The sequence below is a fragment of the Perca fluviatilis genome, chromosome 22 (genome assembly GCF_010015445.1).
Source record: "Perca fluviatilis chromosome 22, GENO_Pfluv_1.0, whole genome shotgun sequence".
Lineage (NCBI taxonomy): Eukaryota > Metazoa > Chordata > Actinopteri > Perciformes > Percidae > Perca > Perca fluviatilis.
Genome location: NC_053133.1, coordinates 20,747,230 through 20,760,598, shown reverse-complemented (window position 1 = coordinate 20,760,598; position 13,369 = coordinate 20,747,230). Strand labels below are relative to the sequence as shown.

General features: G+C 38.4%; 1 protein-coding gene across 2 annotated transcripts; it reads left to right on the top strand.

Moving 5' to 3' along the window:
* The first annotated feature begins 1,804 nt into the window (after positions 1 to 1,804).
* On the top strand, positions 1,805 to 12,852 carry LOC120552480 (inositol monophosphatase 1-like). 2 transcript variants are annotated; one of them, XM_039790579.1, is made up of 9 exons: positions 1,805 to 1,847; positions 2,165 to 2,319; positions 5,036 to 5,169; positions 6,790 to 6,894; positions 7,129 to 7,174; positions 7,352 to 7,460; positions 7,662 to 7,770; positions 8,339 to 8,490; positions 11,316 to 12,852. In XM_039790579.1, the coding sequence occupies exons 2-9, from the start codon at positions 2,257 to 2,259 to the stop codon at positions 11,435 to 11,437; spliced, it is 840 nt and encodes a 279-aa protein (XP_039646513.1). In that variant the 5' UTR covers positions 1,805 to 1,847; positions 2,165 to 2,256; the 3' UTR covers positions 11,438 to 12,852. The 2 variants fall into 2 exon arrangements, with proteins under 2 accessions (XP_039646513.1, XP_039646512.1); XM_039790578.1 differs by lacking the exon at positions 1,805 to 1,847 and adding an exon at positions 1,854 to 1,952.
* Positions 12,853 to 13,369: the final 517 nt, after the last annotated feature.

The following is a 13,369-nucleotide window of genomic DNA, read 5'->3' as shown; positions in this document are numbered from 1 at the left end:
CCCTTGGATTCTAGTCAGAATGTGAACTTCCCACCTCAAATGTTGTGGGCGGGGCTAAGTTCGGCTGGCATCCAGGCTAGGGGTCAGCTGTACCAAATGACAAATTCCCTCAACGTGATTGGGTGACATTTTGCAGGTGTGTTCAGGTGCGCCTTCTAGTGGACAAATATGTAAATATCAGAAGATAGCAACGAATTCAGGGTCTCTCCCAAGTGGTCAAATTATTTTGTGAGCAGGAGCGTTGGACTGGGGGTAAAACCAATACTCATTACCAGGGCCCAAGGGGAGAGAGGGCCCTTGAAAAGTCTGGAATATATTTTATTTCACCTGGATATTTTCATTTCCTAATTAAATTTCATAATGCATGTCAGATGAAATGTAAAGTTAGGGTATTGGCTGAATAACATTTTGTGTACAAAAAAGACTATCTATCTCACCCACCCCTTGCTAATGCGCCAAATGGTTTAGTCCATCTGCACGCATTTTGTTTACGTTAGTTGTCTTTCTCTATCCCTCTGCGTTAGCATCATCTGGTGGAGCGCAAACTTCTGCCGTAGAAATTCTCAAAGAAAGCCAAATCAGGCTACCAAAAAGAAAGGAAAGACAGGAGAAGGAGAGAAAACAAAAGTATGTATGCCAACACAATTTTAAGCAACACCAGATGTCTTCAGCAATATAAGTCTCTACAAAGGCAGTCAATACATTTGTGCATTATCCCACAGTGTTGTTGCTGCTGCTGCTGCTGCTGCTGCTGCTGCCACCTTCTGGCCTAAAGAGGGTATATATGCTGGTGGTACCCAAAGCAATAGTGATTTCCTCCATGCAACAGTTTACACTAAAATTACCTTCATAGATACCTTCAAGGATTCATTTTAAACGCCCCAAAAACACACAAACAAGGTTGATGTAAAGCAGGGGTCTTCAATGTTTTTTAAGCCAAGAACACCTTAACTAAAAGAAAGATGGAGCATGGACCCCCTTCTACATATATTGTATAAAATTAAGTTGCATATAAAACTGTGCCTACAATAATGTATAGGTGACCTAAAGCCTTTATTTATATATATATATATATATATATATCTTTTGCATAGAACACCAAGCTATTAAAACAATAATTGTTGGCATGATTTTATAAATCATCTTTTAATGTTAAACATACATGTGGCACAAGAATCTTAGGATTAACTGTATCTGTGGATGGCTATGACTACCTTACCTATAGGCCAGTGGGCCTATCATCAGTGGTGATTTATATTTGCTAATAATATGTTCGAATTATGTTAAGACATTTTAATTCATGAAAAATAAATAGATGAACTTTAATATAGGCACACAATATCAAATATAGACAGGCAGAGATATAAAAACTCATACTTGTGGAAATCATACATTGTTGCTGCCTCTCCTTCTGACATCACGAAAAGTGTTACTTATATGTTTTAAAATACTTTGTAATAAAATTACCAAAATGACTGAAGTTGTATAAGGTTAATGTGTGTTTATCTGTGTTCACACACCTCCCTCGTACATTTTACTGTTGAATTGGATTTTTATTTGTCTTTTTTGTCATATCGTTTTTTTCATGTATGATAACAAAGTGTTATATTGATCATTTTTCAATGTGATCATCTGATATTTGTACACAATATTTTGTAATATTTTAAGTGTGATTAAAAAAAAAGGCTTATCAATTTCCTGTAAAGAGGATTGACAGCATTTGCTAGCCAATGACAACGGTGACTTCACATCCAGCGGCATTTATTGACCAATAAGAGTGAGAGCTGCCTTTAGTCCCACCCTCCTATAAACTGGCTAAAATTCAACAGAAGTCAGTTCAACTGGAGGTGGGTTGGGCTGAGTTAGCTAGCTTCGGAACCTCTACTACTGACTATAACGTTAGCTAGCTAGCTTATTGGAACCACTACTACTTTTAACCTACACCGTTAATTGTATGTTTTTTTAGCCGTAACTTAACGTTACTTATTATTACGCTCTGCGCCAGTTTATTCGTGTAAAAGAGCTAACGTTAACGTTAATTTACCTGACAACTTTCGCACTGTTAAAACAGATTTAACGTGTCTTGCTTCTGACCTCGGTTGTAAATATAACCGCTAGCTACTTTGAATGTGAATTATCCTTCTGTGTCGCTTTTCCTTAACAGGAACCTAACGTTACAATCTGTAACCAACGTTATCTGGGAATATAACATTATTCAACGTTACTCCTCATCCCTAACTTTAGTCCCCAATCAACATGAGTGATCCTTGGCAAGAGTGTATGGATCACTGTGTGGAGGTCACCAAAAAGGCTGGGAGGGTGAGTAGATCCTAGCTACTGTTATCGCTTCTTCTTTTAATGCTATGGTCTGGAAATAACTTGTGGTACAATATTATCTTAGTTTAAGTTTTGCTTCCAGTTTTATCTTTATTGCATGCACAGCAGTATGAATTGCAAGTCAAGTCAATTTATTTATAGAGCACATTTAAAAACCAACCTTGCTGGTATATGATACCATTTTGTTCAATGTTCAATTTATTTATAAAGCACATGTTAATACAACAGAAGTTGACCTGATTTTAAAAGTAATATTGCACATGTTCATGTTAAGATAATTATTTACAACATTCACATGTAGTACAATAACAAAGGCGTAAAGTGTGACTGTTTAAAACTGTTCAGAAATCAGAATGAGAAAAAGGTTACTGCCACAATAAGTACACTTGTGTGGAATTTGCCTTGGTGGATGGTGCAAACAAACAAACAAACATTAATATGAAATAAACAATAAATACAATAAACAAATGTATACGTTACAAAATAACTGTTGCATAAGAAAAGAAAAAAGAGGCTGAATGGGTTCAGTGCGGAATGTGCAAAGAATATATAGTATGTGCAATGGGCAGATGTGTCCAGGATGAAGGTAGTGCAAAGTGTAGTGACTAGAGAGATTGGGGATGGAAGTCAAGGTCAGTTTTCCATTTAACATTAATTGCGAACGTTTCCAATGATGTTTGTCGTTTAAATGATTCTAAGACGAGTCTTTGTAGAACGAAAGTTCAAAACAGACTCCGGCAACACTGAAGGTTAAACATTTTGATAATCGGGACAGAGAGCTGTTAGAAACAGGGGAAAGCATTTCACAGAGATGGACAAGAAATTATTAGATTAAACTTTATTGTCATTGTGCAGAGTACAAAGACCACAAAATGCAGTTTGCATCCAACGAGAAGTGCAAAAAAAGCAGAAAAGAGCAATGCGATATACAGTACAAAGTATAGATAGGTGGTGCATAGACAGGACAATATATAGTGCAGTGTAGACAGTAGTATACAGTTGTTTTACAGAAGGTGGTTTAGAGTAATATAAATTAAATATAAATATGTGCAGTGTATTAACAGTTACCTTATACGAACAACATGTACAGATATGTGCAATGTAGTAGCTGTAACATTATAATAGTAGTAAAAATAATATAAATAGAGATAGACATGACCAAACATGGCTTTAAAGCTGAGAAAGTACATACATGTAAACCTTCTTCTGTATTATCCAGTTAACATCTACAAATTACAGTGATGATGAGTTTGTGATACAACATTCAAAATAAAACGTAGAAATGAACGATAGACAGCATTAGGGCTGGACCTGCATATTCGTTCGGTGGGTTGGTATTCGATTAGAAAATTTGGCAGTCGAATATTCGTTTTTGTTTTTTGCACAACCTGGCATCCCCTCCAAACGGTTCTCATTTGCGCTTGAATATGTTCGAAATATAATACTCTCTTTTACAATTTTCTTAAATAGCCTAGCCATTTTAATAGGATGGACAACCCAACCTCGTTATTCTTAATAAATATATTTGCTTCTTCTTGGACTACTAAAGTGTTCCTGCAACGGGAGTATTCTCTGGCTAGAGCGCAGAACAGCGCAGTTTGCATGCCTGAGCTTGTATTTTGAGTTAAGCTGCGTTGCTTTGACATTGTGGAAAATAAAATAATAGAAACAAAATGTATTATCCTCTTTACCCGTTATTATCAATCTAAATTAATCTACTGCGAAATATAGGAGACTTTGAGATTTTACTGGGACGTCACGTCACATGCCCCAGTTAGAACGCCCATGACTTGAACATCATTACCGTCACGATTCAGCGAGAAGAAGACAAAAATGCCGAAGACTTCATCTGTGTGGGAGAACTTTAAAGTAAGTGAGGACAAGACAAAGGCAGAGTGTCAAATATGCAATTTGAAACTGGCCTACCACAACAGCACATCAAGCTTGAGAAATCACCTGAGTTCTGTAAGTAGAACAAGCTGCTTTTATCCGCCATTTACACGTGATAAAAATGTGCACTTAATTTTCATGGAAAATAACGTGACTTGTGAATAGGCTATGGCAGTTAATGACGAACAGTAAAAACGTAGCCTACTGTAGTAACAGGGGACGGTGTCCTGCAACAACAAAGCAGTTGCTTCATCTCGCTTGTCTCTTTTACCGTGAAAAAAAGCTGCCTTCAGGTGCGGTTTGGAAATGTTGGTTTCCCCCGCCGCTGCGGCCACCACCGAAGCTTCGAATATTCGCTGTCGAAAAGCACCGAAGCTTCGAAGATCAAAAACTGGTATTCGGTACAGCTCTAGACAGCATAAAGTAGACTGAACAAGAATTTTTTCTTGCTGCAAAGAGAAAGCATTTCTTAAAACCTAAAAAAAATAAATAAGGGTTTACAATTTTCTTTTTTTTATGTTATCAATGTGAGTGGAAATTAAATTGTCATCCAGTTATATTATATTGAGACTCTTACTAAACCGTTCCATGTGGGCTGTGAAGAGTATTGTCTGCCTACCTTTTGGAAAGTTAAAGTAGTGTACTAAACAATAAAGACTTAGAGCTTACACCTAATCATCTCTGACCCATCACTGCCAACCGTATGTCACCATTACACACAACACGTTAGGCTTAACTAAAGCAGCAGATGTGGTTAGTCATCCAAAGAATCCCCTTGCTCAGTTTGTTAATGTTGTGATTCTGCCAGATGATCCGCGAGGCGCTCCAGAAAGACATCACCGTCATGCACAAGAGCTCACCAGTTGACCTGGTGACTGAGACGGACCAGAAAGTGGAACGGCTCATTATATCCTCCATCAAGGAAAAGTACCCCACTCATAGGTATTAACCCAGCAAACATGGACGGTATATGAACTGTTTCAGTACTGTAGGACGTGAAGCGAAGAGTATTTTAACTGTGTACTTTTATTTAGTCTCTCAAAGTTTGGTTATTTTCATGTTGTTGTTTTATTTTTTACTTTATCATGGCATTTAATGCTTCATTCCCTTAGCTAATCTGGTTTGCATTGTGGATGATGGTTTTCTATACCTGCTATGTGTTATGAAGCATGTTCACAGTCTTGCTCTTATCACTAATCCTGGCAGCGCTGTAGCCAAGAATTTTAAAGGAACACAGCCACTTATTGGGACTTTAGCTTATTCACCGTATCCCCCAGAGTAAGATAAGTCCATACATACCCTTCTCATCTCCCGTATACATACTGGGAACTATATTTTCAGAAAGGCAAAGCACTGCTACTCTCTGCTACTTGGGTGGAGTGATTTGCTCGCAGCACCTGAGAGAGGAGCTGAGAGTTCGCCTTGAGTTCTGTGAGCAAATCACTCCGCCCAAGTAGCAGAAGTGGCAGTGCTTCACCTTCTGAGAATATAGTTCCCAGTATGTGTATGGTTAGAAGATGGCTGTGTCTCATGTGACCTTGTTATTTGTACACGCTGTGACTCACAACATGTAAATAGGAACATGTTGGCGTTATTTTGTCACTTATTGGGAGCAGTAGGCTAGATGGAGCTGGTTACCTCCAGGATCTGTGCTAAGCTAGGCTAGTGGTGGGTGTGTCAGACAGAGTTACGACACGTACGGAGATGAGAAGGGTATGCATGGACTTATCTAACTCGGTGAATAAGCCAAAGTCCCAATAGGTCGGCGTGTTCTTTTTAAAAGTAGTGATGTCATGAGTCACAAAAACAAACAAATGATTAAACACACAGAAAAAGTATTTAAATATTTAGAAGAAAAAAATTGATTTTAAACCTTTTTATTTATTCAGTTTACTGTCAATATAAAGATCTTAATGCTGTTGCAAAGCCTTCTCTACAATGCCCGAAATACTGAATCCTTTTCTTTTGTTATTTTATTTATTTTTGTTAGACTAAAAGTAGTCAAAATGCAATCTAATCAGTCTTAAAATACTGGAATCAGCCAGTCGTATATCTACCAAGAAGTATTGCAGAATGTTAACTTGCTCCAGGATGCTAAAATTGGTTGAAATCGAAGAGGAAAAAAAAATACTTGGGACATGACCTCAGTGGTAGCTACGGCTACAAGGGAAACTACCTCATATCATATAGTATAGACTCTAGTAGAACAGTGAAATAAAACACAGCAGGTATCAAGTACAATTGTATGGACCTTTTTCACAGCAGACATTTTGACTAGTCATAGTAGGAAAAGCACCGCTGAAAATGATTACCTTAACGATGGCTCAATTCCATCAAGTGTCCCAGTAAGCTATTTCAGTGAGTCAGCATGAACAATACCAGGACCTCTCCTAAGTGGAATGCAGCCATCATTAATGGTTTTGAATACACCTGTGCTTTTCCTACTATGACATGTCAACACATCTGCCGTGAAAAAGGTCTTATTACGTTACGAGATAGCAGTCGTATGATGCATACATTAATAGTTTATTTTCCGTTTTGTCTTGTGTGATTTTTTTGAAGCTTCATAGGCGAGGAGTCCGTAGCAGCAGGCGCTCCTAGTGTTCTAACTGACAGTCCCACGTGGATCATCGACCCTATTGATGGTACCACCAACTTTGTTCACAGGTACTGTATAAACCGTTGAGAAACCTGATGCGGCACTGGATTTGTTTGATCTTTGTCGCTCCTCATCTATTCTTATCTTTTAATTAGGTTCTCTCTTGGAGTGTCCTCTCTGTCGGGGATAATTAGACCACGTAGATGAAACTGAACTGATCATAGAAATTGATTCCCCGGAGCTTTAACCTAAAGGGAGTTCATTAAAGGACTGTTTTTATATCGTGAATGTCTTTTGTGCAGGTTCCCATTTGTGTCTGTATCAATTGGCTTCACTGTGAAGAAAGAGGTAGGTTTTATTGTTTGTGAATCACATGTTTTTTTGACACTGTAACATCTTAACTAAAGGAATCATTAACATAGAAATTGTCCTCATAACCCAGTGAATTTCTGATGAGTAGTACTGTATTTTTTTCTCTTTTTTTATATGGCTATTCTTAATATCTTATATTTCTCTCGGTCTCAGATAGAGTTTGGGATTGTCTACAGCTGCATCGAGGACAAAATGTACACAGCACGGAAAGGGAAAGGGGCATTCTGCAACGGAGACCCGATTAAAGTGTCAGGACAAGAAGGCAAATATTGATAACGACATTAGGCTTCAGTGTTGCAGTTTTTAACCAATCCAGCAGGCGGAGGCAATATTCCAGCCAGAATAACAGCTTATTACAGCTCTACACAGTGAAACCTCAGAGACTGTGCCAACTGATTCCGTGTTTTCAGAGTACACAAGCTGTCATTTGTTGACTGATATTTTTGTTGTGTTTTCATCCAAGATATAAGCCAATCTCTGGTACTGACAGAAATGGGCTTCAGGAAGAATCCTGAGCATTTCAAAACAATGTTGGCCAACCTCAAGACCATCCTCACCATCCCGGTGCATGGGTAACACGTGTGCACAAGTTGTAATTCTTAAACCTTTCAGTCTTGTTTGATCTGGTGACTCCCGTGAGTAGTACTTCAAGCAAACGTTCCTTGAGCACCCACTTTATCAGAAATACAAAACAACAGTAACTGTTGTATCTCTTTAAAGTGCATCCAAACAAACAAAATGTTGTTTTGATAAAGCTGTCGGTTAGAAATAATTGCAACCGCATCTTGATTTTTATGTTTTACACGGTACGAGTAGTGTTGCACACAACAGCAAGGCACTTTGGAGGTGTTCTGCCTGTCGCCTTCAGCTCTCTGTGGCTGCTCTTTGTCCTGCTGTTACACACTTTAAATTATCTACTCATTAAAAATGCTGAAAATTACCATTGTCATGTTTATATAGACACTTTTTCAGTGAATGATAGTGGTCAGGGCTAACCTCGGTGACATAAATTGATACATTGTTTCCTTTTGGCTAACTTAACAAACTACACTTTAACTAAACATTCACAAAACCATCTGGAGGTTAACAATGTGTCATGTAGAGTAAAATGCTGATCAGATTTCCCATTTCCATCCCCAGTATCCGCTCCCCGGGCAGTGCAGCTGTCAACATGTGTTTGGTAGCGTGCGGATCGGCTGATGCGTACTACCACATGGGCATCCACTGCTGGGACATGGCTGCAGGGGCGGCGGTTGTTACTGAAGCTGGAGGAGTTATCATGGACATTTCAGGTGAGTCACTGGAAAAAACAACTTGAGCTCTTTTTGCTAAACTTTTGAGAGGCTCCTGAGGACTCACTCATTCAAATCTAGGAAGCGGGCAGGCTAGTGATTTTCTTGTGGAAAAACTGCCAAAGGAGATTGCTGCACGGAACAAAGCAGCGAGAATGGGCTGCCGTTCTTTCAGCACAAACACAACAGAAGTTATTATGTTTATGAATTATTTTTACTGTTATCAATTCTTGTTCTTATTGTTCCCCCCCCCCAGGAACTATTTAAAGTTGAATGAGGGGGGCGCCTGGGTAGCTCACTTGGTAGAGCACGTGCCCATTTATAGATTACAGAGATGATCCATAGATGAGGATTTGTATGTATGTATGTATGTATAGGGCTTTCAGCATTAACGCGTTAATCGCGCTGCGATTAAGGGCCGAGCGTAACGTGTAAATTTTTTTTAATTGCATGCCGCCATTTATTAATTCCTTTTCACTTCACTTGGCTTCTCGTCGTGCCTAACGGGCTACTATTTTGACCCTTTGCTGCACCTTTACTTATTTATTTATTCATTAAGCTGCCATACTTCCTTGTAACACACCCTCCTGCTGCAGGCTGCAGGCATGATGGGGAAATGCAGCAGCAACACAATTCTGAATGGCGCTTTTTATTTTCCAAAACTCCCGGACGGCTCGTAGACAAGTCGAAAGCCATAGGCACGTTATGTAAAGCCGAATTAAAATATCACTGAAGCACGTCAAGCTTGAGCTACCAGCTACGAGCTAAGCATAGTACAGTTAACGTGACTCAGGTTGATGCTAGTGGGCTCAGGCAAAGCAAAGCACTATTTTGGAGAGTGCTAAAAAATTATCTAAGAAAAAGAAAAGTTGAACAAGGGGTGGGAAAAATGACAAGCTTCGCCCTCGTCTCGCTCTTTGAACATATTGTTTGTAACACGTTATAGATATTGTTTTCCTTTTGGTGTGTTGCATTTTTTTTTTTTTCGAATTAAAAAAAAAAAAAGGAAAAAAATAATAGCTGCTTGTCAAGTCAAACCTGCACAGAAGACAATGGCAGTGCTATTAAAAGAGTAAGCCGCTTCTACCTGCATACTCCCTGTAGGAGCCACATATTGTATGTTGTTTATGGTCTCATTTATATTATTTATTGATTATTATATTGCACTTATATTTTAGGTGGTGGGCGTTTTCATCGCGGTTTGAGCGGAAGTGATAACATTTGTTTGCTTCACCTGTTCACCTGTTTTTTTGGGGGATTTGACAGCGATGGGGTGAGCCTGGGAGCTAATTTCTGTTGACCGCCGCACTAACGCACTTATTTCGACTCGCAAAGTAACTTTACATTTGGTAACTGCAGTGCTAGTTGTATTTTACGTGTAGAGGAATAAATCCTTGCAATAGAATCTCAGCGTCCCAGTGTGTTTAGGCATTTCTCAGTGTTCAGTCCCTCGCAGCAGCACTTTGTTGGACTGCTTACAGCCGCAACACTCCCTTTTTTTTTTTTTATTTATTTAAAAAGTAAGGAGTAGAGGAGTGCATGGCATGTGGTGGAGCAAGCTTGTAGCATGGATGGAGACGACTTTCTACCAGCACAGTCTTTTACTCCTTGGACGAATACTGGAGGTTATAACCTAGTTTAACAGTCTATGGTTATAACTTACTGATCAGCTCTCCAGCTTAAATTCTGATCCTACATAGTTTCAAATTTTAAAATGAGTGGTATCGTGATCTTGGAAATTCATCGCCCACGCCTTCACTATCTGATTTTATAATTGCTTTTCCTCTTGTGACTAGTTTAGTACTTAGCAATTGTTCTTCTAAACATGAGCATCTCAAAAGGAATGCATTGTGCTTGTTTGATCGATTTTGGTGGTGCAATAAGCCAAACCCACGGAGGAGAGCATTTCCACTGGCATATATGTGCTCAACTTTTGCCATAATGACTAGTATTGTCTTGCTCTAACTTTGACAAGTAATTAATTAAATCTTATTACTTGAGTAGGAACTCTTTGACTTACTTTGAAATATGTTTGCCCTTACATTACCTGGTCAGTCAGTGCGTACCAACAGCAGTAAGGGTGAAACGGCTTCCCACAGGCCACATTAGGTGCTTCATCATCTGTGCTGTGGTTCAGCTGCTTACACTGACATTTTGATTTCATTCTATCAGGAAATGAGAGGAAGGTGTAACCTGATCTCTACAAGTCAATGAGGAATTAAAATAAAATTTTTCTGCACTGAAAAATGGCCACATCAGGAGCAGTAACTTTGGGAACCGTCAGCTGGTTTATTCAGATTAACGCACATTTTTACAGACATACACTACTGGTGAAAAGTTTGGGGTCACTTAGAAATTTCCATTCCACTGAGATCAGTTGCGTTGTTTTTTTTTTTTTAACCAGGGCAGCAGTTTTCAGATTACATTATGTGCTTACATAATTGCAAAAGGGTTCTCCAATGTTTTCTCAGTTGGCTTTTTTATGTGATATCAGATTAGTAAACAGAAAGGGCCTTTGGAACATTGGATGAATGGCTGCTGATAATGGGCAATGTAGATATTGCATTAAAGATCAGCCACTTCTTTCTACAACAGTCGAGAACCCTTTTGCAATTATGTAAGCACATAATGTAATCTGAAAACTGCTGCCCTGGTTAAAAAAAACAAACAATGCAACTGGTCTGTAATGGAGTGCATTGGAAATTTCTAAGTGACCCCAAACTTTTGACCGGTAGTGTATTTCACAGTCGTGTACTAACAAAATGTGAAGTTCAACTTTTATTTCAAAAAATAACTTACTTACTTTTCTTCTCTCTTTCATCCAGGTGCACCGTTTGATCTGATGTCCCGGAGGCTGATCATCGCCAGCAGCAGAGCAATAGCAGAACGCATCGCTAAGGAGATAACAGAGTTTCACGTCGGGAGGGACGACACAGATGGCGAGTAAATTTCCATAATTTCCTCTACCAACTTTCAGTTATTAAATCACCTGACTGACTGCATTTACTGTAACAAGTCACAATGATGATGCTGATGATGATGATATAAGAACCAAACCGATAAACTCACCTCTGAAGAACTATACTCTGAAGTTTGTTAGTCAGCCCTTAAGACTTTCAGCCTTCTTTCTGCTTTCTTTAAACGTCATTGTTGTGATTCTGTACTTTTATAGATTCAGACTTTTTATTCTGCTGTAACTCGATGATATTGCTTGTGATGAGGGTATTATGCCATGCGTGTCTGACTTTACACCTGTTTTTAGCCATTATTTATTCTTTATATTAGGACTGGGTGTAATGTCCAAAATCTTCAATCACGATCATTTGATATCTTGATAACGATATATATCACGAGCATGTTTTCTGGTAATTCAATAAATAAATAAATAGTCCATATGAAATGACCGCATGGTAAAGCCTATTTTTGTATACTCCCGTGTGAATTATATACTTCCAAGTATTTTCCCATTTTATTAGGAACTTCAGTGCAAAATGAACATAATCTGCAAGGATCCAAGCGTAAAGCGCTGTCCAAATGACGTAAATATTGCCGTTACGCCGTCCAGCCGCTGTTTTTTATTTTTTTATTTTATTTTTCGACCTATAGAAAAATACATACGATGGATCACGATACACATCGTCATATCCCCCAGGACTTAAACTAGGTCTCCACGCTAATGTTGGTGAAAGTGTTGACATATGAAAGCATCAAACATGAATTTAAGATGCACAAAAGGAAGAAAGTCCCAAAAAAAATCCTGTCCAGGCATTTTTAATAAAGCCTTTTAATAAATAGGGCAAGACGTTAAAAATACCCCCAACGCGTGTCAGCTTGAGCCTTCCTCAGGGTGTAGTATGTGTATGAATTTTAGATAATTGAGATGCGAGTACATCCAGTTGTTCCTTGCACCCGTTTGCTCAGCCCCATTAAGTTGTGTACGGGATGCAGGAGTTTTCTACCTGGACGTTATTGTAAACAAACATTGTGATTGGGTCTATTGGGTAATTTTAGGAGCCGATATGTTCAGGTTTTGACCAATAGTATTTATTTTCCATGTATGGTTTTATCTTTGGTTATTGTATTTAGTTATATTTATTTAATATTTCATGTGTTGTTTACACAGTAAGTAAATGAATGTCAGGGCCATCACTATTTTGCACTATAGTCAATTGAGGAATATGTACACCAAATATTGTGTACATATAATTACTGTACTGTTTAATGTTAGTTTGTTTATTTGTTTGTGTGTGTGTTTTTCTTTTTTTTTTTTTTTTTAATCAAGTCCAGATTTAAAATACCCTGATCTTCTTGAAAACATGTTAAGTGTTTTTAATATTAAGTATGTTTTGGATGTAATAAAGAGCACTATAAACATCTCGGTCTCTTTCTGACACACCACAAATGGATAAATTCATGTCAATATAACCCTATGGAGACAGGTGTCAGCATGCACCCACATGTTGGCTATACTCAAAAACTAAAACCTGAGTATGAACATTTGGGCAGAATATTTTTATAAATTCTTTTTGGACTAAATTTGGGAGTTGGGAGGTATCCTGACTTATTCCCTCTGAAACCCACAAATAAAAACCAAAGACAAGAAAAAACAATATGCAGTCATATCTGCCAAGACTGCTCCCGGGCTGCCTTCACTGTGAGAAAACAAAAGCTGTTCCACCAGCCTGTATCGTCTGAAATCGGACATTATGTAAAGATACATCGGAGAATGGATAAACCCATCTCAAGCTGTAGGCTCCTAAACACCTTCCTGACATCCTGACAGTGACCTGAATCAGCCGTGTGTTCGGAACATAAATAAATGTCCTTATTTGCTCTGACCTAGAAAATGATAAACTGTCTTTTCTCCTTTTTTTTATAA

Bases quoted from the DNA above. Each gene is read 5' to 3' on its own strand.
- LOC120552480 (XM_039790579.1), top strand. From the start codon at position 2,257: ATGAGTGATCCTTGGCAAGAGTGTATGGATCACTGTGTGGAGGTCACC. The intron at 6,895-7,128 runs GTACTGTATAAA...TCTTTTGTGCAG, and splicing joins ACCACCAACTTTGTTCACAG to GTTCCCATTTGTGTCTGTAT. The intron at 7,771-8,338 runs GTAACACGTGTG...TTCCATCCCCAG, and splicing joins CTCACCATCCCGGTGCATGG to TATCCGCTCCCCGGGCAGTG.